Raw genomic sequence first — 23,233 nt, 5'->3', positions numbered from 1 at the left:
TTCAAGCCTACTTCTGTTGTCGTCTGCAAACTTGATGATTGAGTTGGAGGCGTGCATGGCCATGCAGTCATGGGTGAACAGGGAGTACAGGAGGGAGCTGAGCACGTGCGGCCCAAGTGTTGAGGGTCAGCGACGTGATGTTTCCTTCCTTCACCACCTGGTGGCGGCCCGTCAAAGTCATGGACACAATTGCACAGGGCGGGGTTGAGACCCAGGGCCTCTAGCTTGATGAGTTTGGAGGGTATTATGGTGTTGAATGCTGAGCTGTAGTCAATGAACAACATTCTTACGTAGGTATTCCTTTTGTCCAGATGGGATAGGGCAGCGTGATGGCGATTGTGTCGTCTGTGGACCTGTTGGTGCGATATGCAAACTGAAGTGGGTCTAGGGTGGCCGGTAAGGTGGATATGATCCTTGACTAGTCTCTCAAAGCAGTTCATGATGACAGAAGTGAGTGATACGTGGAGGTAGTCATTTAGTTCAGTTATCTTTGCCTTCTTGGGTAGAGGAACAATGGTAGCCTTCTTAAAGCATGTGGGGACAACAGACTGGGATAGGGAGTGATTGAATATGTCCGTAAACACACTAGCCAGCTGGTCTGCGCATGCTCTGAGGACACGGCTAGGGATGTCGTCTGGGCCAGCAGCCTTGCGAGGGTTACACGTTTTAATGTTTTACTCACATCGTCCACAGAGAATGAAGGAGGAGGGGGGGGGGGCAGTCCTTGTTAGCAGGCCACGATGGTGGCACTGTATTATCCTCAAACCGGGCACAGAAGGTGTTTAGTTTGTCTGGAAGTGTGACGTCGGTGTCTGTGATTTCCTGTAGACTCTGCCACATTCATTTGAATCAAATGGCTCATTCATCACAAAGCCCACTGATATTGCCAACTACTTTAATGACTTTTTCATTGGCAAGATAAGCAAACTTGGATGACATGCCAGGAACAAACGCTGACACTACACATCCAAGTATATCAGACCAAATTATGAAAGACAAGATTTGTACTTGTAAAGTCAGTGTGGAAGAGGTGAAAAAAAATTGTTTATCAACAATCTGGATGGACAATTACTGAGGATAATAGCTGACTATATTGCCACTCCTATTTGCCACATCTTCAATTTAAGCCTACTAGAAAGTGTGTGCCCTCAGGCCTGGAGGGAAGCTAAAGTCATTCCGCTGCCCAAGAATAGTAAAGCGTCCTTTTTACTGGCTCAAATAGCAGACCAATCAGCCAGTTACCAACCCTTAGTAAACTTTTGTGTTTGATCAGATAAAATGCTATTTCACAGTAAACAAATTGACAATGGAATTTCAGCACGCTTATAGGGAAGGAGCACAGCACTTAAACAAATGACTGATGATTGGCTGAGAGAAACTGATGACAAAATGATTGGGGGGGGCTGTCTTGTTAGACTTAAGTGCAGCTTTTGACATTATCGATCATAATATGCTACTGGAGAAACGTATGTGTTATGGCTTTACACCCCCTGCTATAACGTGGATAAAGACTTACTTGTCTAACAGAACACAGAGGGTGTTCTTTAATGGAAGCCTCTCAAACATAATCCAGTTAGAATCAGGAATTCCCCTGGGTAGCTGTTTAGGCCCCTTGCTTTTTTTCCATTTTTACTAACGACATGCCACTGACTTTGAGTAAAGCCAGAGTGTCTATGTATGCGGATGACTCAACACTATACACATCAGCTACTACAGCGTCTGAAATGACTAACACTTACCAAAGAGCTGCAGTTAGTTTGAGTGGGTGGAAAGGAATAAGTTAGCCTAAAAGCATTGTATTTGGAACAAAACACTCACTAAACCCTAAACCTCAACTAAATCTTGAAATAAATAATGTGGAAATTGAGCAAGTTGAGATGACTAAACTGCTTGGAGTAACCCTAGATTGTAAACTATCATGGTCAAAACATATTGATGCAGTAGTAGCTAAGATGGGGAGAAGTCTGTCCAAAATAAAGCGACGCTCTGCCTTCTTAACAACACTATCAACAAGGCAGGTCCTACAGGCCCTAGTTTTGTCGCACCTTGAGTCGTGTGGTCAGGTGCCACAAAAAAGGCCTGAGAAATTGCAATTGGCTCAAAACAGGGCAGCACGGCTGGACCTTGGATGTACACAGAGTGACAGAGCTAATATTAATAATATGCATGTCAATCTCTCCTGGCTCAAAGTGGAGGAGAGATTGACTTCATCACTACTTTTATTTATGAGAGGTATTGACATGTTGAATGCACCGAGCTGTCTGTCTAAACTACTGGCACACAGCTCGGACACCCATGCATGCCCCACAAGACATGCCACAAGAGGTCTCTTCACAGTCCAGAACAGACTATGGGACGGCACACAGTACTACATAGTGCCATGACAACATGGAACTCTATTCCACATCAAGTAACTGATGCAAGCAGTAAAATTTGATTTAAAAAAACAGACAAAAAAAAAACACCTATGTAACAGCAGGGACTGTGAAGCAACACAAACATTGGCACAGACGCATGCATACACACTCACAATAACATACTCACTATACATACACATTGATTTAGTACTGTAGATATGTGGTATTGATGGAGTAGGGGCCTGAGGGCACACAGTGTGTTGTGAAATCTGTGAATGTATTGTAATGTTTTTTTTTTTATTCCATAAACTGCCTTAATTTTGCTGGACCCCAGGAAGAGTAGCTGCTGCCAAAGCAGCAGCTAATGGGGATCCATAATAAATACAAATGCATACGTATCGTGTCTGAGGCGTTGAATTGTGATTCCAACTTGCCCCTGTACTTGCGTTTCGCTTGTTTGATTGTTTTGATTCTTCAGAGGTTGTTGATTCTGCTCTTCACAAGTCCTCACTGCCAGCCCTAGCTATGGAAACAATTTTTTTTGTATAATATAAAGGTGTATACAATGGTGTTACAGTCAAAAAGCAGCAAAGGAAAACTTCCAGGCTCATATAACTAGGCCCTACAGTCCATTCGGAAAGTGTTCAGACCCCTTGACTTTACAGCCTTATTCTAAAATGGATTAAATTGTTTTTTTTTCTTCTCCTCATTAATCTACACACAATACCTCATAATGACAAAGCAAAAACAGGTTTTTACAAATCTTTACAAATGTATTAAAAATAAATCTATTTCTGTTTTTTTATTTTTAATAAATTTGCAAAGAAATCGAAACCTGTTTTCGCTTTGTCATTGAGGTTTGTGTGTAGATTGCTGAGGAAAAAATGAATGTTATCCATTTTAGAATAAGGCTGTAGCGTAACAAAATGTGGAAAAAGTCAAGGGGTCTGAATACTTTCCGAAGACACTGTATGTACTGTACATTTGCCTGGACCTGTTCAGTTTTTTCCTTTTGAAGTCATGCGTTTGCCCCACCCTGTGATTTAAGGTTTGCCTGGCCATCGCTCACTACTCCCAGCCCGCTGATCCCCAGCTGCTGTTTGGCTTTGAGTACGTAGGGAAGCAATACTACGGATCCTTGGGTAGGTATACAGTACACTGCTTAATCATCTGGTTCTGAGTGAAAAGGCTTTGACACACCCTTATTCCCTGTTGCCTGCCAAACTGTTCTAGCTATCAATAGCATCCCCACTGTACATGTCTTGACATGTGAGGAATCTAAAGGAAAACATGCTGAATACACTGTTAACAGAACAATGTAATCAATTGACTTTTGTTGGAACATTCGTTGTATCAAATGTGGCTCTTCAATGAAGAACATGTATTTACAGTTACAATGTTTGAGTTGAAGGAAACGCAGCAAGCAGGTGTGTGTCTTTAATTAGCAAGCGCTCACTGCTACATGTTCAGGGGAGCGAGTTAATGGCGTAGATCCCGGAGGAGGACTGCAGATGCCCCTGTTTGACCGGCCCTCTGAATGGGACAGAGAGATCAAGAGAACGGGTGCAGCGGAGTGGAGGGTGTGCTCCATCAACGAGGGCTACATCGTCTCATCCAGGTGGGGCCCACATAGTTTAGGGGAGTGGGGAGGGAGGGTTACTTTAGGCCTGAGCTCATTTTCTAAATGACAGCATGGATTATTACCTGATTTGGATTATGATTAACATAGCTCATTAGTGTCATAATCCTCATCAGGCAGAATGGTATTACTTTATGTAACACACTTAGGTAATGGCTTACATTGACACTTTATGTAATAGAATCTTTGTTGAGATGGAAATGTAGTAATTGCTTCACTTGCTGCCACAGATTTTGAGTTATTTCTTTTCATATTGTGGTGAACCATTCAGAATCTGCTGTGGCCAATATGGCGCCTGACTCAGTGGCATCAAATGTTAACCTCTTGCCGTTTGGAGCATCTCTGTAATGCATATTTCCCTCTTATCTTTCTCTTTCCAGTCTCCCAGAGTACTTTGTGGTCCCAGTGTCCCTGGCGGATCAAGACCTGAAGCAGTACTTATGTTTTTTCACTGCTCACCGCATCCCTGTGAGTGGCCAGCCTCATCTCAAAAAAACAACAGCTTTTGCTTAATAAAAGCCTTTCTCGCTGTTTTAGACAGAATTCCCTTGACAGACTGTTTCTATCAAGCATTAATGATGCCGGTTTGTTAAGTGCTTTGAGAGGAGTGACTGTATTTGAGCGCATGTGAGTGTTTGTAAGTGAGAGAACGAGGGAGAATGTTTGTGTGTGACTGCTGAACCATAACAAGGTGGTGTGTGTTTGTGTGCGTGTTTCCCGTAGTTGTGGTGCTGGAATCACCCCAACGGGAGTGCCCTGGTGCGCATGGCCAGCATCAGTGACCCACTGCAGCAGAGGAAGCTGGACCAGAGGTACAATAAGACTGAATAGAATATCAATGAAAACATTTTATTTGTTGATGTTTTCATTTTGTTTACTACAATCATCTGTTTTCAATTTCCTTTCAAATAGTGTGACTATCATGTCAGCACTGTGATTTGTTATTTTGGCATAAATGACAAGTGAGATTGCCAAACTATTCTGTCCAGACTCACAGTACCAAATAAATAAATAAACTGCTTGTCAAATAAGCAGTGCTATTAAGACCATTTCCAACAGTCTTTTCCTGCCTTGTGGTAGGATCTGTAGTGCCATAACAAAGAGCCACCCACAGCGCAGTGACGTCCTCAAGTCCGACCTGGACAAGAACCTGCCCAACATCCAGGACATCCAGGCTGCCTTTGTCAAAGTGCGGCAGATCTGTGTCATCGGTAAGTCGGAGGAAATTTAATTGATTTCAATAATGTTGTGATCTATTTGTTTTTTTAGGAAGGCACATTGTTGTTCTTAGGCTTTTATTGCTGCTCTTAGGCATTCTGAAAGCGCTTGGGATATTTAACTGTTTGTTTGTGTGCAGAGCCCTTTGAGGAGTCTGAGGAGAAGTGGCTGTCGTCCATGGAAAGCTCTCGATGGCTGGAGTATGTCAGGTATGTTCAAATATTTAGACGCCGCTGGCTCAGCAGGTTGGCTCACCATGCTGTTTGCAGTGCTGCTGTCTTGTCCTGTATGAATTTTCATTTAGAAAAGTACTAGCATTGACAAACGCTCCAGCTGGTTCTCTCTCTACCATCTGGTATATATATATTAGTCCTTTTATTTCCACTTTTTAATGGTGTTAATATTTACGGAGCAAGTACAGGATCATTTTGGTTGGACTCAACTTTTGGTCAGAGTTAATGAATGTCGTACTTAAGATGTATGTGTAAATGTTACATATTTGTACCTAGAGTAAAGTCAACTGTATCCTTTCATATTCCTGGCTCCAGGGCCTTCCTGAAGCATTCAGCCGAGGTAGTCTACTTGCTGGAGGGAAAACATGTGTCTGTCATTCTGCAAGGTAAAGAAATACATGGTTTTGTCCTTTAGTTGTCTGTTTCTCTGTATGTTTCCTGTGTGTCTTGTCTGTCTTACTACCTGTCTTTCTCTCTTTTTTTCTGTCTCTCTTCTCTCTCCAGAGGAAGAAGACAGGGACCTGAGCTGTGTGGTGTCCTCTCTGGTACAACTGATGCTGGACCCTCACTTCCGTAGCCTCACTGGTTTCCAGAGCCTGGTGCAGAAGGAGTGGGTGATGGCTGGGCATCGCTTCCTCGACCGGTGCAACCATTTGAAGAAGAATGACAAAGAGGAGGTAGGCTTAGTCTATTTGCATACTTGAAATGGAGCTTGACATGGAGATGTACTTTGAAATGTTGTCATTATTTTGTGCCCAGTGATTTTAATCATTTAGCATTTTAGTCATTTAGCAAACACTCTTATCCAGTGCGACTTACAGGAGCAATTAAGGTTAAGTGCCTTGCTCAAGGGCACATCAACAGATTGTTCACCTAGTCGGCTCAGGGAGTCAAACCAGCAACCTTTCGATTACTGGCCGAACGCTTTTAATCGCTAGACTACCTGCCGCCCTTAATCACAATATTCTTTACCTTTCCTGCTCTTCCTCTCCTCCCATCCCCTCAGTCTCCTCTGTTCCAGCTGTTCCTGGACTGTGTGTGGCAGATTATAAATCAGTACCCAGCAGCCTTTGAGTTCACTGAGACCTACCTGACTGTGCTCAGTGACAGCATGTGGATCCCTGTCTTCAGCACCTTCCTCTTCAACTGTCCCCAGCAGCGCACTGAGAACAGCATGGTGAGGAGCTCACACACACACACACAAAAAGCCACAAACACAGGAAGTTCCCCCTCAACCCTCAAAACATAGTTGCGGTTGTATTCAACTCTGTCAACACACCTCTGATATGATACAGCTCAGAACTGTGTGCAGCTGTGTGCAGTATTAGTAACCTTACCTGTCCTCCTCTACAGGACTTTGCTAAGAGTAAGTGCATCCCTGTGGGGGAGAAGGCCCTGCGTTTCCCCCCTGTCTGGGACTGGTCACAGCAGTTCACCCCCAAAGACCAGGCCCTCTTCAACAACCCCATGTACGTTGGAAAAGGTGCCACGTGTGTTCAGAACGGAGCAGTGAAGTCCTTCAGACGCACCAAGGTCAGTTTGCTCTCTTTGTTTGAGAATGCAAATGAATACAATGAAAGAGAGAGTTCTCAACCACCCCTTAACCGGGTAAGTACATTTCAATTCTAGACAGGTAAATTAGGGAGCTTTGCAAGAAAGCTATGCAAGACTATCCAGGGACAGTCCTAGATGCCTGGAAATAACCTGAATTCATGAAGATCAAAATGTCATGTTCCTCAAAGTAAAATCAACACCATCTACATGTATGTACATTCTAAATTAAATAACTTGTAAATGAGTGTGTGTGTTCCTTTCTCTTCCAGAAAAACTACAGTTCTACACTCCGAGGGATGCCCTCTTCCCTGAGGAACATCCTGATGGACGGCCATGACAGCTTCACCCTGACCAGACGGAACTCCCTGGTGTCGCGGCTCAAACCAGACTTCTCCCAGATCAGAGAAGTGGTGGAGAGCCCAACAGAGCGCTTCTTCAGGGACTGGGTCTCCCGGCCTGCAGACCTACAGGGGATGCTCATCCCCCAGCTCCTGCCTTCACACTTGGCCCTGTGGAGGCTCTACTTCCTGCGCTGGGTCCCTGAAGCCAGCATCCCCAAGGGCGGCCCTGTTACCGCATACCACAAGCTCTCCCAGCTGGCTGATGAAGTAGAGAAGCTGCAGAGCCAGCTACGCCAGTACAAGGGGGCCACTCCGGCCAGCACCCCAACCTCCACCCCCAGCGCCCCCCCATCAGACCACAGCAGGATGTACTTTAAGGCCGGTTCCACCCACGAGCCCTCTTCAACTCCAGAGTACCTCAGCTCCTCCTTCCCCTTCTCTCCCGTGGGGAACATGTGCCGCCGCAGCATCCTGGGCACTCCTCTCAGCAAGTTCCTGAACGGGGCAAAGATATGGCTCTCCACTGAAACTTTGGCCAATGAGGCACTCTGAGGTCCTGTGGCTAAAGTTCTCACTCAAATCAGTGCTTTTAGTCCAGAGGGGATGTCCTATCATGCTAGAGGCTGGAGGCTAGCTCAGTTGAATGTGATGATGTGGCTGTTTGTTTTTGCTTAAATCGCACATTTCTTCAGGGTTTTGCCAGGGTTGCTCTCTGTAGGAAGTCAATTTTGATTTCCATTTTCTAGTTTTAGATTCAGTTGAGTATGTAGAAGAATGTTAGTGGAATATGATTTTGTAGTGACATGGATGTAGCGCTGATGACACTTTGCAAAGGAAAAAAGGAGTTATGAGGAGTTAAATCTGTCGTAGACACTTGTCGCTTTATTTGTATCACTTAATATAGTTTAGTTGTATTTCCAGAGACCTTCTGGTAAGGTACTGCATTAATTCTAAAATGAATATTAACCAAATCATGAATAATGAAAGGAGACGGACAGATGGGGATATATACTATTAGGCCGTCTTGCAGGAAATGATCATCAATCACGTAACACACCAATAAAATGCCAGGGAACTGGCAATGGAAAACGCCTTCACGGTTTGAGACAAGAAATTTGTTGACATTCATTAATCAACCTTTCCCTTGATGGCTTTGGCATTGAAATGCATCAGTATCTGGACATGTATGATTTGGAGCTGTGGGCAGAAAAGAACCGCTGGGCAGGCTGGATACCTGTCCTATCATTACTGTACACCCACACAGCCTGAACTGATGCTGCTAATGGCTGGATGCTGCCTGAACTGATGCTCAGACAATCGGCATGTCTATTCACCATAGTCAGGTGATGTGTTTCAGAGTGGGTTTGAAGTGAAGACATGTAAACAGTTGGAATCTGTTTTCTCTAATGAGCCCTCATTGCTCTTTCACCTGATATTAACAAGACAAATCCCAAATAAGAAGTGAAGCTGTATGAAATAATTACTGGTGATGGTGGTTTGAATTATGACAAGGTGAAAATAATATTGACAAATAATATGCTGTTTTATTGCTTGAAATTACTTATTTTACTATTCTAATTATGGTACTTTCTGTTTTTTAGCCCCTACTTCTAGTTTATATTCCATGAATGCACAGCCCTTGTTTTAGTTGAATTAATTCACACCATTGGTGCACTCAGCACTGTTATTGTATGACAATTGTGCTCTTCATTTGACACAATTTGATATTGATCAACAGTGCACATATTTATTCAGTTATGCAAATGTTCTAAAACAGGGATGTAGGAAATTCTCAGTGCCTTTTTAGATGGAAATGTGGGTTACTTACTGTGTTCAATGTACCGGTTCACTTCTATCACTTATTCTACTATGCATGTTGTTACACCCAGAGTAATGACATTAGGAGAGACTGAGTACTTCAAAAGCTGCATCTGGAAGCCAATTTGAAGTGCTTGATCTGAAGTACCATGTTGGGATTAATGTTTTGTTTTACCTTTGCTCTGTGGAGTGTCACTGTGTTAGATCAAGTTTGGAGATACACATTTATGGCATTGCAGAGCACTTGCTGGACAATTGAGTGGTCTGTAGTGCAATGTTGACCCCCCCCCCCCCCCCCCCCCCCTCTTCAAAAGCACTGTCAACACTCTGACCACAGGGGATCACAGCTGTAAAGGAAAATGTCAATGTAAAAGAATTTGGAGCAAATAAAAATGTCAAATGTCTGAAGTTGTTTTTTTGTTATTGGGGGGGTAGATATGTGTGAATATTCTTCTACTCGGTATTTCACAGACACCCAATAAGGTGGCTGCAATGCTTGTGACTGGTCTGGATTGGAAAGCTGTCAAAAATGAGACAATTAGCAATGTCTGCAACACGGATTTATGAGGGAAACTGAATATATTTCACATGATATTCAAATTAATATATTAACCATGCTATATGCAGGTCTGATATTAGTCAAATCAGGTCATACACTGACTGTAGTATGTATAATAAAATGCAAAGCTACTGCACACACTAACTCAAATCATTAAGAAGGCCACCAGCACCCCCTGCTGTAATACCGGAGCATCAACCGGGAAAATTGCAAAAACAACACGTCACAATAACAAGCCAAGGCAATGCATTCGTAATTCAAGAACCTCCTAAAGTATCCCAAGGAGAGACCCATAATGGGCTAAAATACCACTTGTTTTCATTGCCTGAGGATTGCCATTTAGAGAGGAACAAGGCAATGTGTGTTCCGAAGGGAAATAGATAATTCCCTCATTTGGGCATTCAGCCATTCGGGGAAAAATGGCAATTCAAGTATTCCTAGCAGAAGGTAAACGTGTGTATGTTTTTTTATTGGCCATGAAGCTCAAATTTATGAAAATGATCGGATTTATATGCCTCAAAATCATCCAGGAAATTGAATTTACTATGTGTGACGTCATCTAGGAGCGCCACTGGGTTTTCGTCTGCTGGCCTCCGAAATGGGCTCGACTAATCAGCCCTGATTTCTTCCACTTTTCCTTATCATATTAACTGTTCCGAAAGCGTAAGGCAGTCGAGGCATATCCACAATGATATTTGGAGGTAAGTGCACGAGAAGACAGGAAGTAGTGGCGTTTGGAGATACTATATTTGACCGATAATAACAGGTGATAAATGGCTATCCAGCTAACTAGCTAGCCATTACTAGTGTTCGCAGATGTCCAGCCATACATTCTGACGTTGCCTGGCCTTCTCACTTTACTATTATTTTCATCCCACGAAAGTTAACTTTTCTAACTATGCCCACAACAGTAGGCAATTGTCATCCAATTATTTGATCATGTTTTGTAGCCAGTATGAGTATTCTCAATCTTGTTTGAATGACATGAGGAAACACCCAACTAGAGTGCTACTTTTGACTCCCATCCCAATTCAAATTTCAGTTTTTGCCAGAGTACTAGCAAGAGAGCTTAATCAATTTGATATCAGATGTGAAAATGTTTCTAAGATATAGTGCAGTTTGTCCAGTGTTCTACGTTGCGAATAACAAAAACATGATCTATGCCTTGAGATCATTGCTCCTATTCAAAGATGAAAACAGCATCCTTCACCAAATAGGCCTACTGTAGCGAATAACGCTTATTTCTTCATGGACATGCCAAAAATAGGCTATATTCAGGGAAATGTTAGGACTAGATTTATGAAAATATGAAGCACCCTCCTGTCTTTCGCTCCTCTGCACGTAGAAAGTGAGGCATGTGATGTGAATGTGGGTCATTTAAGACGTTTCTATAAGATTTTATAAAGAATAGGAGGATATGTGTGCGTGGAAGAGGGTTTGTTGTGTAGGTGTTTGTGCAATGCCTGGATATTTTAACAGTCTCAAATCTGTCTTCACCCTTACGTTTCCCCTCCCATGGTTTCCCACTAATAATCCAATTGACTGTGGAGAAAATACACAGCAGTGTCATGGGACGAGACAATATAATTAGGCAAGATGAAAAAAAGGGTTTTGAATAATCTGAAAGCATTTCTGGTTGCAGCAGCTGAGGTGTAGGGAGAGTGAGTAATGGAGAGACTTCTCTATCTGTCGTGTGCTGTGATTCACTATGCCATACAGTTCAGCAAGTAACAACTTGTTGCCATGGGGTGAAAGCAATATGGCACAGACCATAAAATGAGCTGAAGTGTGTGCCTAATCTTTATGGTGCTGTTGGTTTTCTCACCTCCTGTCATCACATGGAGGCCTAATTATTCAAGGAAATAATATCCAGAGTTAAAAGCTGCAATATGTAACTTTTTGGGCGACCTGACCAAATTCACATAGAAGTGTGATATAGATCGGTCATTCTCATTGAAAGCAAGTCTAAGAAGCGGTAGATGTGTTCTATGTGCGCTATTTCTAGTCAAATCAAATTGTATTGGTCATGTACACATGGTTAGCAGATGTTATTGCGAGTATAGAGAAATGCTTGTAATGCTTATTCGTCCCTAAAGTTTTGTTTTTGCATCTTTTACTTTTGGTTATAGAAACTATACTTCAAAGCGGTTAGAAGATACAGTGATTCTCTAAACTATACTTGCTTGTTATGTCACCAAACTGAAATCAGGCGAACTATTAGAATTTTAGCAACCAGAAAGTGGCGGCGCGATTTCTGCATAGTGCATCTTTAACTGAAATTCTGTTTCTTTGGTTTGTTTGTGCCCATCATTTTGTGGATCTCCTGTGCCTAGGTCTGGAAACACAAGTTTCCTTTCATCTACTATCTCTCTCAAACATCTTGGCACTCTAAGCCTGGCTTGTGACGTAGGTCCAGTATGTGTTGATGTAGTATGTTAAGGTGAATCCCTGGGGTCGTCTGACAGCTGGTCACACAGTCTCTCTCTCTGTGTTTCTAGGTGAGGCGGTGGTCGAGGTCAGCTTCAGGTTCTCAGAGCTGGTTCCTGTGGTGCTGATTGCCTGGCTGACAGGCTCCACTCTCCGTGCTGCACAATAAAGAGTCTTTCACGCCCAGACAAGACTACACGGCACCGCTATGAAGCCAGGTCACGAGCGCAATCAGGAGTGCCTGCCTCCCAAGAAGAGGGATCTCAACAACAGCACCAGTAGTAGTAGTGCGGGAGGAGGGGCAGGAAGTGGGGTGGGGGGAGGAGGTGGTGGGGGAGGGGGGGAGGAAGTGGCCTCCACTCAGAGCTCAGGGGTCAGTAGTGACACTCAGGGAGGAGGCACAGCAGAGGAGTGGCTGCGTGCTCAGCCTGGTCTACGCTATGGCGTAGAGAGTGCTGAGGGCCTCCAAGGGCTGCCCGTTGACCAGTACAGCATGCTCTATAGGGTGGCTCTCCCCTCTGTCTCCTACTCCCAGACCAGTCTACACCCAGTGTTAAGCCATATCTCTCCAGCTTACACTGTCCCCTCATCTCTCCTACAGCATCATCCAGGGATCTCCTATCCCCCTCTAGGCTATGCCCAGATCCCCCACTCCTCTTTCCAGTTTGTCTCCCCATACGGTGCAGTCCCTTATGCAGTCCCCCCTGGCTTTGTCCCCAGCTCCCTGATCTCTCCCTCGGGCACCCTCTCCCAGCCCCACCTGGTCCCCTACCAGTCAGTCATCCAGGAGGGTGTGGTCTCCCCTTCTACCCAGACCCATGTATCTGCCCATGCCTTTGCCAAAGCGGGGTCGTCCGGAGGGGTCCCGCTGATGCTGACCTCGGAGCAGGCTGTCCAGCACCTGGGCCCGCTGCCCGCCGCAGAGCTCAGTCCTCGGGGAGTGCCAGTCTTTTACCACTCTCAGGGCACCAGGGCTGCGCCTGCCCCCTGGGACCCCTACAGCGGGGAGCAGGAGACAGACAGGGATAGAGAGGTGAATGGAGGGGAGAGGGAGCAGGCAGCCAGGGAGATGCTCCAGGACTCAGTCTACATTGCCAGGAATGCACGGCTGCTGCAGGCAGCATCCGCCTCTGCAGCACTGGAGCACGCACAGGACAGAAGCCTGAAGAGCCGCAGGCTGGACGAGAGGGCTTCGCCTGGGCAGCGCAGCACCCCAGACACTGACCTGGAGGTAAGACTTGAGGTTTTGTTGTAATTACTTACACGCATGTATTTACTTATTTTAAGTTATTTCAAATCTACTCCATAAGTCAAATAAATGTTTTATTTTCAATTTTCGAATAAGGAGAGTTTTGATTTGATTATGAATTGTCCAAAATTCTGACTTTATTTAGTGCACTTGACTTTTTATAGTGTCTGCTGTGACACAATATCCATGTTCCCTTCCACTTCCTTCCTTTATTACTTTGTTGATGGTGTGCTGATCATTGGGCAACCAGTCACATCCACACACTGCCTGCTGCTTCTAGGAAAGACTAAAAATGTTCTGGTTTGTGGTCTCGACTAGAGTTGATAGGAAACCACTGCTTTCTGAGGCTTAATAATGGGGGTTGAGAGGAGGTACAGGAGGATAAAACTTCAGTCTTTTTTTCTCAGACACAACAATTTATTACATTTAAAGATAAAAAGGTTGATTGATTGGAATGTGTTAATAAGATTTATCTTTTGTCGTCCTCAAGGTTCAGCAGGTCGTTGGTCGCCTAGCCTCTCCTGTCCAAGGTGTGACTGGAGGCCGCAAAGAGGTGTCCTTTGGTCCCCTGAACCTATCCCAGGGCTCTCAGAGAGGCAGAGAGGCTCATGGGGAGGCAGGGGAAAGTGCTGGCCGGACAGCGTACGCGATCCACCCTGCGGTGTATGGAGACCCCCGAGTGACGGCTCATCAACAGCAGGCAGGGCAGCCAGGCCACGCGGTCATCTTGGCCAATGGACAGACAGTCCTGGTCCCCTTAGACTATCACCACCTCCCCCACCAACATCAACAGCCACCCCAGCACTACCCCAGCCAGACCAATGATGACACCTCTGCTGTCACCATGGCCTCCCCCACCCCCTACTCTAAAGCCTCTGAGTCTCCAGCCAGAGTGTGCCTCCCAGACAGGGCTGTGGTGGAGCTGACCGCCGTGGAGCAGCACCCCCAGCAGCCTTTTTCTGTCCCAGTCACGGCAGCCCTCACGCAGGCCCCGGCGCCCACCCCTGCCCCCTCCAATCCCTCCCATTTCATGAAGGGGGCCATCATCCAGCTGGCCACGGGGGAGCTGAAGCGCGTGGAGGACCTGCAGACACAGGACTTTGTGCGGAGTGCTGAGGTGAGCGGGGGGCTGAAGATCGACTCCAGCATGGTGGTGGACATCAGGACCAGCCAGCAGAGACCCGGCCTGGTGGCGCTGCACTTCACAGTTGGCGAGCAGCAGAGCAAGGTGACCATCGACGTGCCCCCGGAGCACCCCTTCTTTGTGTTTGGCCAGGGCTGGTCCTCCTGCAGCCCAGAGCGCACGGCCCAGCTCTATGGCCTGGCCTGCCACCACCTGCAGGTAGGAGACGTGTGTGTGTCCATCACTCTGCAGCAGCCGCCCCAGCAACAGAAACAGCCCCTGCAGCAACAACAACAACAACAACAACAGCAGCAGCAGACCCAAGCCAGAACTTCCACCAAAGCCAACTCCACATCAGGGGCCATCGCCCAGCCCATGGGGCCCCCTGCCCCCCAGCAGCCCAGGCCACAGCCTCACTTCAGGATGGAACGCATCCACAGGGAGAGGGGGGATAAAGAGGAGCCCATGCAACTAGGGGGTGTTGGGCAGAGTGAGATGCCTACCAGACCAAATAGGACTTCAGCAGAGCACACTAGGAGCCAGAGCAGTTACTATTTGCACACGGGGGGTTCTGCTCATCCAGGGGCGGGGGTGGGAGTGGTGTCGACAGTGTCGAGCGCGTCTCAGAGGCGCTGGTCCGCCCCCGGCCTTCAGAGATGCATGAAGGTGGAGGAAGGGGCGCACCCTCAGCTGGGCTCCTCTCGACCCTCCTTCATCCCACAGGAGGTCAAACTGTCCATTGAGGGGCGCTCTAACGCTGGGAAGTAGCACCAACCACAGCAGGCCACACCACAGAAGAGACTGTCAGAGGAGCGATAGCATCAGAGAGGGGGAAAGGGGAAAAAGAGTGGGAATGTAGCCTCAGAATGTTTGATATTTTGCACACCTAATAAGATTACAAGCTCTTTGTTTTCAGAGGAACTACCTGGTCTCGTGGCTGGTCAGGTCCACTCTATTTGGCAGTCAGTCTGTCAGTCTGTCAGTGAGTCAGGACAGCTCCTGGTCCAGTGATCAGGAGATTGGGTCTCTGCTCTCCCAGGCTGACAGGGAGCGGATGCAGAAGCAGGGAGTGTATGTAGCTGGTGAATCACCTACCAAAGGCCTCAGACTGCATCTTCCTTCCTCCCTATCGCCCTACCAACCCCTCAGAACCATCCTTATCACAGGTGAACCAACCCCTCAGAACCATCCTTATCACAGGTGAACCAACCCCTCAGAACCATCCTTATCACAGGTGAACCAACCCCTCAGAACCATCCTTATCACAGGTGAACCAACCCCTCAGAACCATCCTTATCACAGGTGAACCAACCCCTCAGAACCATCCTTATCACAGGTGAACCAACCCCTCAGAACCATCCTTATCACAGGTGAACCAACCCCTTAGAACCATCCTTATCACAGGTGAACCAACCCTCAGAACCATCCTTATCACAGGTGAACCAACCCCCAGAACCATCCTTATCACAGGTGAACCAACCCCTCAGAACCATCCTTATCACAGGTGATCGCATTCACTGGACTTTCTCTCTTCTTTGACCAAACCATCTCCTCTGGAAACCCAAGACTGGGGAGAATATATATAGCCCATGTCTAGTAGACAGACACAGGGTCTGACCGTGACAAGAACATAGCTATCCTATTATGCTCTGTCTCCCCCCACATTTCTATTTTGGTCTGTTGCCTTCAAAAGCGTTCTCCCAAAAAGAAAAAAAGACTAAAGGCGTACTTGCGGTGCTGAATTGCTGGCATCGGCACATAGATGCTTTTCCCTCTGATGTTGGCTCTCTTGATGCAGACTCTTGACGTGTCATCGTCACTTAGTGTGCTTCTCTAGTAGGAGCAGAGGACTTCTACCAAGGCACAGACACTCCCTCGCCTCCCTGCCTCTCCTCGTTGGGCCTAGTCTGCTGAGAGAGGGTCTGAGAGGAGGGCAGGCAGCCTTAGAGGTCTTTCAATCAGCTCCTTCAATCAACCAATCACAACCTAGGAAACCGCTCACTCCTTTCGTAATGCACAAACCACGCTTCCCCGTTTTTCATTTTACACCCCAACCCCACTTTGTGCCACGGTTACATGTTAGTTTTCCTTTTGAAAGAAACCAAAAGAGATCATGCATTCCAGTATCATAGTGATTATCAGAGTGACCACAAGACAACACTCATCTTCTCGAATGCAGCCCTCCCTGCCTGCTATACCTCTCAGCATTCCTCTGCCTGGCTGGTGACTGTTCACTGTCATTGTATTAGTAGGCACCACTACTGGAGGCATGGGCTGGTCTCCACCAAAGTCACCTGTGAGAATGAAGCCTGTATGGAGCAGTACTGGCTGCAGCCCCTGGGCCTATGAGGTGGAACCCTGTGTGTGTTGGAGGGGATGGAGTTGGCCCTGCTTCATACCTTTTTCACACTATTGTCCCAACACAAACTGGGGGGATCTTTTGGCTTGCTTTCCAGTGAATATAATTAGTTTAAGGTTAGCCTGCCATTTTCCAGCCTGGTTTAGGTTGTTCGTGGCTAGCTAACTATGTGCCTCTGCTCGTTTAAAAGCAGGATGGCACTAGATATGTTATCTGGCCAGGTCAGCTTACACGATTGTATGAAATGGGTATATGAGTCCAGCCAATCCTTGCTCAGTTACCAAAATCAAAGCAATAGTGGGTGTTCTGTTTATTTGGGGTTTTCTGTGTATTTTATTGTTTTTATATAAATATACATCTTCCGTATCAGACCTAATACTATCTTTAACCCTGACCTGAAACGTTCCTGCTTTTCAAAGGTGATGCACAATTTGGCTCTGAAATGTTTTGTTCTTTGTATGGTTATTACAGATTCACAATCAAAGCATGCCTTTTGAAATTATTTTTATTTAAAAAACCAGGCATTTCTTCTGGAGAGAATAGTCTCATTTTTGATGGACTAGCGGTTCGGGCTCTGATCCTCACTGATAGTATTCGTTATGGTTTTATATGGCTACCCTATATGGTTTTATATGGTTACCCTATATGGTTTTATATGGTTACCCTATATGGTTTTATATGGTTACCCTATATAGTTTAAATAGTTACACTATATGGTTACCCTATATAGTTTAAATAGTTACTCTATATGGTTACCCTATATAGTTTAAATAGTTACTCTATATGGTTACCCTATATAGTTTAAATAGTTACTCTATATGGTTACCCTATATAGTTTAAATAGTTACTCTATATGGTTACCCTGTATAGTTTAAATAGTTACTCTATATGGTTACCCTATATAGTTTAAATAGTTACTCTATATGGTTACCCTATATAGTTTAAATAGTTACTCTATATGGTTACCCTATATAGTTTAAATAGTTACTCTATATGGTTTTATTTAAGTGCATCTCCCAGAGAGGCTTGACTCCCAAATCAGTGGTGAGCATCTTAACTGTCCTCTGTTTTGTCCTCTCCTTTGTCTTTTAATCTACTTGTGTACATAGAGAAATGTTTTATTTTGTCCATGGCAATATTATTTCCAGTGGACCTTAAGATTGTCTTGTATTGCACATAGAAAACTTCACCTGTTGATTCACACTGACCTTGTAATGGGAATCACAAATAGTTTCTTTTTTTTATGAAGGGAAAATGTTTTTGTAGCTATTACATTTTTTGAAGTGTTCTTAAGGTAGTTTTGGCAATAGAGAAACTGACTTGCATGGTTGACACTGTTTACAAATTAGCCAAGACAAAATGCTGCAGTTTCCTTTTTTGTACACAGATTTTAGTCACAGAAACTTCAAGTGGATGAAATCAAGATGAAGTGCAATTAGAGCAGATGTAAAAATCCTCAGACATTTAGTTTGATATGTCATTCCATAAAGCAGCCAGACATTTAGTTTGATATGTTATTCCATAAAGCAGCCAGACATTTAGTGTGACATGTCATTCCATAAAGCAGCCAGACATTTAGTGTGACATGTCATTCCATAAAGCAGCCAGACATTTAGTGTGACATGTCATTCCATAAAGCAGCCAGACATTTAGTGTAACATGTCATTCCATAAAGCAGCCAGACATTTAGTTTGACATGTCATTCCATAAAGCAGCCAGACATTTAGTGTAACATGTCATTCCATAAAGCAGCCAGACATTTAGTTTGATATGTCATTCCATAAAGCAGCCAGACATTTAGTGTGACATGTCATTCCATAAAGCAGCCAGACATTTAGTGTGATATGTCATTCCATAAAGCAGCCAGACATTTAGTTTGACATGTCATTCCATAAAGCAGCCAGACATTTAGTGTGACATGTCATTCCATAAAGCAGCCAGACATTTAGTGTGACATGTCATTCCATAAAGCAGCCAGACATTTAGTTTGATATGTCATTCCATAAAGCAGCCAGACATTTAGTTTGACATGTCATTCCATAAAGCAGCCAGACATTCCCATTAGCTTATGGTAATTCCAGTTGTCTTTTTTCTTCTAAAATGTCTTGACTGTTAATCCTCTTGTCAGAAAGACATTTCACCTCAGTGTTGTCTAGTTTTAATGTCTCTGGTCACTTCTGAACCGGTAGTCCTTGTCTGTAAATGATGTGTATTTGTTTTGATATCACCTGTGTCATAAGATGTGCTCCAACACAGATCCAAGCGTTAATATCCCAGGCTCACCGATACTGTGTGAGATGGTAACTGTGTGTTAGAGCATCTATCTGCTGGCCTGTCTGTATCCTGGGCTTTGAGCTCTGAGGTGAAGACTGGCGATTGTGTGTGGTGACATCCATCCAATGCCTTCTAACGGACTTGAGTCCCTCATCCACGCTATTTATAGACAAATCTAGTTCATACACGCCTTCCAATCCCACCACCCTACTGCCTCCAGAACATTTCTGTTGAGTGGAGCCTCCAAGGACTCACAGTTCACTGAGGATAAAACCTCAGACAGTCTTTGACAACAAGCCATGAGAGAATGTTCCTGAAGGAGTGGGGTGGTCCGTTAGGCCTGATCAGGGCAGAGTCACATGCCATTTGATACCGTCATAACAACCAATCTGTAATTCTGTTGAAATATGTTTTTAAATACGGTAATGGTGAAATGCCATACAGAGATGAGCTGGATGATTTTCCACAGTGGAGCAGTAGACATTTAGCCATAAACCGCTCAATACTTATTAATTTATTTTTTACAGTGATTACATTTGTTACATTTTTTTTATGCTATAAGCAATAGTTACACAGAATACCTGAAAATATGTCATGTAGTATAAGCATGTGCTATGCAGTAAACTCTGAAGTATTCTGCTCTTCAGTGTCCAAGTGTACCTAGTACGGGGTAGGACAGGTTTGTAATGTATATAAGGTGGCTGATGCAGTCATTGTACACTGATCTCTGAGTACTATTGCTTATCAGTGCCCACCCATGGGTGTCTGAATATAGTGGATTTATTTTGTTTTTGTTCAGACCTTTAGTTGTCACTAACCTAAGTTCAGCAGTGTTTTGTTCCAGTCAACTCAGCCTATTACCTCCACCATATGCTGCCAGGCAGTACAGGCCAAATCATGACCAGAGATGGGTATGCATGTGTAACTCCAAATTTTCATGTAAATCTGTTATTGACGTCTATGGATTTGTGCTGAAATTCAAATGATGTGCATGGATATCCAGTTAGATTTTGGCCTTACGATCTCTCTTGGTCACGTGTAGCAATACCTTGTTTAGATATGGTATGAATGTTAAGGTGTGTATTCAGCCCTGTAGGGTCAGAGTCTTCTCTTTGGTGAACTTTTACTCTCCAAAATGTACTGCCTTACCAAGGCCTCTCAGCTGGGCCTGTCTCACATTTTATAGGAGATGGTGTGGAGAGTGCAGATGTTCTGAAAAAGGACGCTGTCAACAGACTGCCTGTGTCTGTGCACTGTTGTCAAATGTTTTGTAAATGGGTTGCATCTCATGTCCCACCTCCCTGGGGGCTCTTCCAGAAAGCAGGATCAATGAGTTAGCCAGCTAACGGTCCCCCAAAAAACAGGAAGAACTGCATTTTTTTCTAGAAATATGAACTTTGAAATTTGTAATGGTATAATTGACTTGACAACCAACAATCCATATTCAGGTTTAGTTTTCTAAATAAAAATCAAGAGATGTATTTGACTGCTTATCAAAGTTACCTGGCTAAGGTAATGATCCTGCTTGCTGGAACACCCCACTGCACTCAACACACTCTTTCCTAGTTATTCCTCCAGATATTCTTACTTCAGTAAAATATCATTAACAGAACTCCTCACATGCACAAGCAGCACTTCTGTGGACCCCTATCTTACCACCACCTCTCCTCTCCTTGCCATGCCACACGTGTATCAAACTCAGTATTCTGGTCTGGAACAACCATTCTAGGTGCAAGCAGTGCCTCCTGTTTCTTTACCTCTTCCTCTCTGTCTTGAACACGGTATGAGGCAGTGGCTGTATGACCACTCTGACTCTCAGCAGACAGTCAAGTGGACAGGCACATTAGCAGCACGCCCTCTGTTCCATTCAGACTAGCATCGTTCTCAGACTTCTGCTCGGAGCGTGAAAGTGCTACTTCAGCAGTTTTCTGAGTTCTTGTCTTGACTCTAACCATCGTAAGAAAGGGGAAACATTTGACCTGTACGTTTTTGACCTCGCTCTTCTTATTACAATTTTAGTCAAAGAAAATTGCACTAATTTGCCATCCTTTATAGTATTATAAAATTAACGGATAGTTAATTGAAGTTTTTAATTATTAGCGCTAAACAAAACCCAATGAAACAATCACTTGCCAGTTGTGCATGTTTGTAGAGATAATGTTTTGTATGGCTATTATCAAGCTTGTCAATAACGCCTTAAGATCTGCTTTGTACAATGTGTTCATGGAATGATGCTTACAAGTGACCCTGTTTTTCTGTAGCTGCAAAGGTGGATTAGTTCATTCTTGTTGTATTGACCCCCTCTTGGCACTCTCCTGGTGTTTTATTCATAAGCAGAAAGGCATTTGGAGATGGACTGTATCTAGGGATAGGTTACAGTGAGGGATCATGTTAGGGTGAGTCCCTATCACTGCTTGAAAGCTGGACCAGTAACTGACTCACTTGTTTTTTTTACACACACACACACCACCCTCTGTTGTTCATGTGAGTGGACGTTGGGAGTAGGTCCCTGAAGGTGAGAGGTTGTGCTCAATGTATTTTAGTTCTGGTCCTGTCTGATCTACTTGGGAGAGAATGTGAGGCTTTTCAAACCAGTGACAACTTTTCCTTTTGGTAACTGTATGATCTGTTTTTGTTTTGTGATTATGGAAAAAGGCTTTATGACCCCTGTATAAAGTAGCCCTGTTGGTCTGATCTTGTATGACTGAGGTAAATAGACTGGATGGGATGGTGTTGTTGCCAGGCACTAGAGATGCAGAATTAAATCAGGAAGATGAGATTGGTTAAAAGTTAATGGAGTCGTTGGGTATTTTCAGATTTTACATTTGTATTTTGGCACTAAAGTTACTGCTTTTTATGTGACATTTGACTAGTTTTAAAAGAAAAAGCATCTTTTTTTAAGTATAAAATCTGCAAAATATATGCAATGATGTATGTAATATTCAATCCTCAAATATAATCCAGGTTGTATAAACTTTTGTATAGTGAGTTTTAATATCGTATGGCCGTACCAATATGTATTGATTCTTATCAAAAGCCTTAGTTGTCTACCCAAAGTGCTCCCTTAGAATACAGTACCCTACACCTACCTGAACTTTACAAAGCATTAATAACTATATTTTGTTGCGTTTTTTTATTTGTACCCTTTTTGAATAAAATAGATTTGTACTGTATATTTGTACCGCTGTGAACAACTTAAGGCTGTTTTGTTTTTGTTTTGCTGTTTTAATTCTATGTACTTAAGGACACAAAGATATTGTATTTTTATTGTTACAGCTAACTTCTTGGAGACATTGCATTTATCATGTTAAGTAAACACAATAATATATATATATACTTACTATTACCCTATGTCCAGAGTTGTGTTTTATTTGGTCTCTTCTTTGACTGGTCCACATGGAGAGGTGATATGTGGGTTCTGGAGCTAGTTCCAGGGTCATAAACCATCATCTGCAGCTTTGGGTTATCAATGATTTAATTACCACACAGGTCAAACTTGACTTTCAGGATCATGTCTGAATTACCTATAGAGTTGTTTAACTACAGTACAATACACCAGTGATATTTTCATTCCATGTTCCTGCTCTGTTCTCACCCCAGAGTTGGCATTGGACAGCACTACTCTGTCTAGGTGTTATAGAGGTTTATGCCATGAATAGAGAGGCCATTGTGGCCTGGAAAGAGCCAGTCCATTTCAGTGGCATGCTTTATTTGCTAACTGGTGCATAGGGTGAACTGAAAAAGAGAGTGACTTTACTACACAGCGCGGGTGTCAATGTTTATTTCCACATTCTATTCCTGCTTTTAATATGATCTGTACGTCTGTTAATTCAGTAGCAGAACGGCTGCCGTAAAAGTACCGTTCTGAGAATTGTGACAAAAGAACTAGCATAGTGTTCTCCTTTTCACTTTTGTTTACCCTCATTCATTTTGGCCTTAAAAGGATTTCCTTTGTAAACATGGACATCAAGAGAATATCCTGATAGACTAGTAAAAAGGCCAAAGAACAGTCTTCATTAAATTGAACAAAAACAGGCAGGCATAAAATAACAGAATACAAATGCAGTTTCACGACATGGTGC

At 44.0% G+C, this 23,233-nt stretch overlaps 2 protein-coding genes across 2 annotated transcripts in view; both read left to right on the top strand.

Moving 5' to 3' along the window:
* LOC115203091 (myotubularin-related protein 10-like) overlaps positions 1-9,564 on the top strand; it is a 30,591-nt gene extending 21,027 nt beyond the window's left edge. The window contains exons 6-16 of the mRNA XM_029767453.1: positions 3,406-3,499; positions 3,828-3,975; positions 4,377-4,464; positions 4,720-4,808; positions 5,077-5,207; positions 5,354-5,423; positions 5,763-5,833; positions 5,952-6,124; positions 6,454-6,624; positions 6,801-6,980; positions 7,271-9,564. Coding sequence (XP_029623313.1) covers positions 3,406-3,499; positions 3,828-3,975; positions 4,377-4,464; positions 4,720-4,808; positions 5,077-5,207; positions 5,354-5,423; positions 5,763-5,833; positions 5,952-6,124; positions 6,454-6,624; positions 6,801-6,980; positions 7,271-7,894 — 1,839 coding nt within the window. The 3' untranslated portion in view covers positions 7,895-9,564. The remainder of the gene's footprint in view (positions 1-3,405; positions 3,500-3,827; positions 3,976-4,376; positions 4,465-4,719; positions 4,809-5,076; positions 5,208-5,353; positions 5,424-5,762; positions 5,834-5,951; positions 6,125-6,453; positions 6,625-6,800; positions 6,981-7,270) is intronic.
* Positions 9,565-10,270: 706 nt separating this feature from the next.
* On the top strand, positions 10,271-22,502 carry LOC115203090 (ataxin-1-like). The gene is made up of 4 exons (XM_029767452.1): positions 10,271-10,420; positions 12,218-12,430; positions 12,497-13,377; positions 13,886-22,502. Exons 2-4 carry the CDS (start codon positions 12,355-12,357, stop codon positions 15,284-15,286), a joined length of 2,358 nt encoding a protein of 785 aa, XP_029623312.1. The 5' UTR covers positions 10,271-10,420; positions 12,218-12,354; the 3' UTR covers positions 15,287-22,502.
* Positions 22,503-23,233: the final 731 nt, after the last annotated feature.

This window comes from Salmo trutta, chromosome 12 (genome assembly GCF_901001165.1).
Source record: "Salmo trutta chromosome 12, fSalTru1.1, whole genome shotgun sequence".
Taxonomy (NCBI): domain Eukaryota; kingdom Metazoa; phylum Chordata; class Actinopteri; order Salmoniformes; family Salmonidae; genus Salmo; species Salmo trutta.
The sequence above is the reverse complement of the archived record's forward strand: the minus strand, read 5'-3'. Positions and strand labels throughout refer to the sequence as shown.

Excerpts from the sequence above, each read along its gene's own strand:
- LOC115203090 (XM_029767452.1), top strand. The coding sequence starts at position 12,355 with ATGAAGCCAGGTCACGAGCGCAATCAGGAGTGCCTGCCTCCCAAGAAG. Across the intron at positions 12,431-12,496 it reads CAACAACAGCACCAGTAGTA|TGGCCTCCACTCAGAGCTCA; the intron begins GTAGTGCGGGAG and ends GGGGGGAGGAAG. Across the intron at positions 13,378-13,885 it reads CCCCAGACACTGACCTGGAG|GTTCAGCAGGTCGTTGGTCG; the intron begins GTAAGACTTGAG and ends GTCGTCCTCAAG.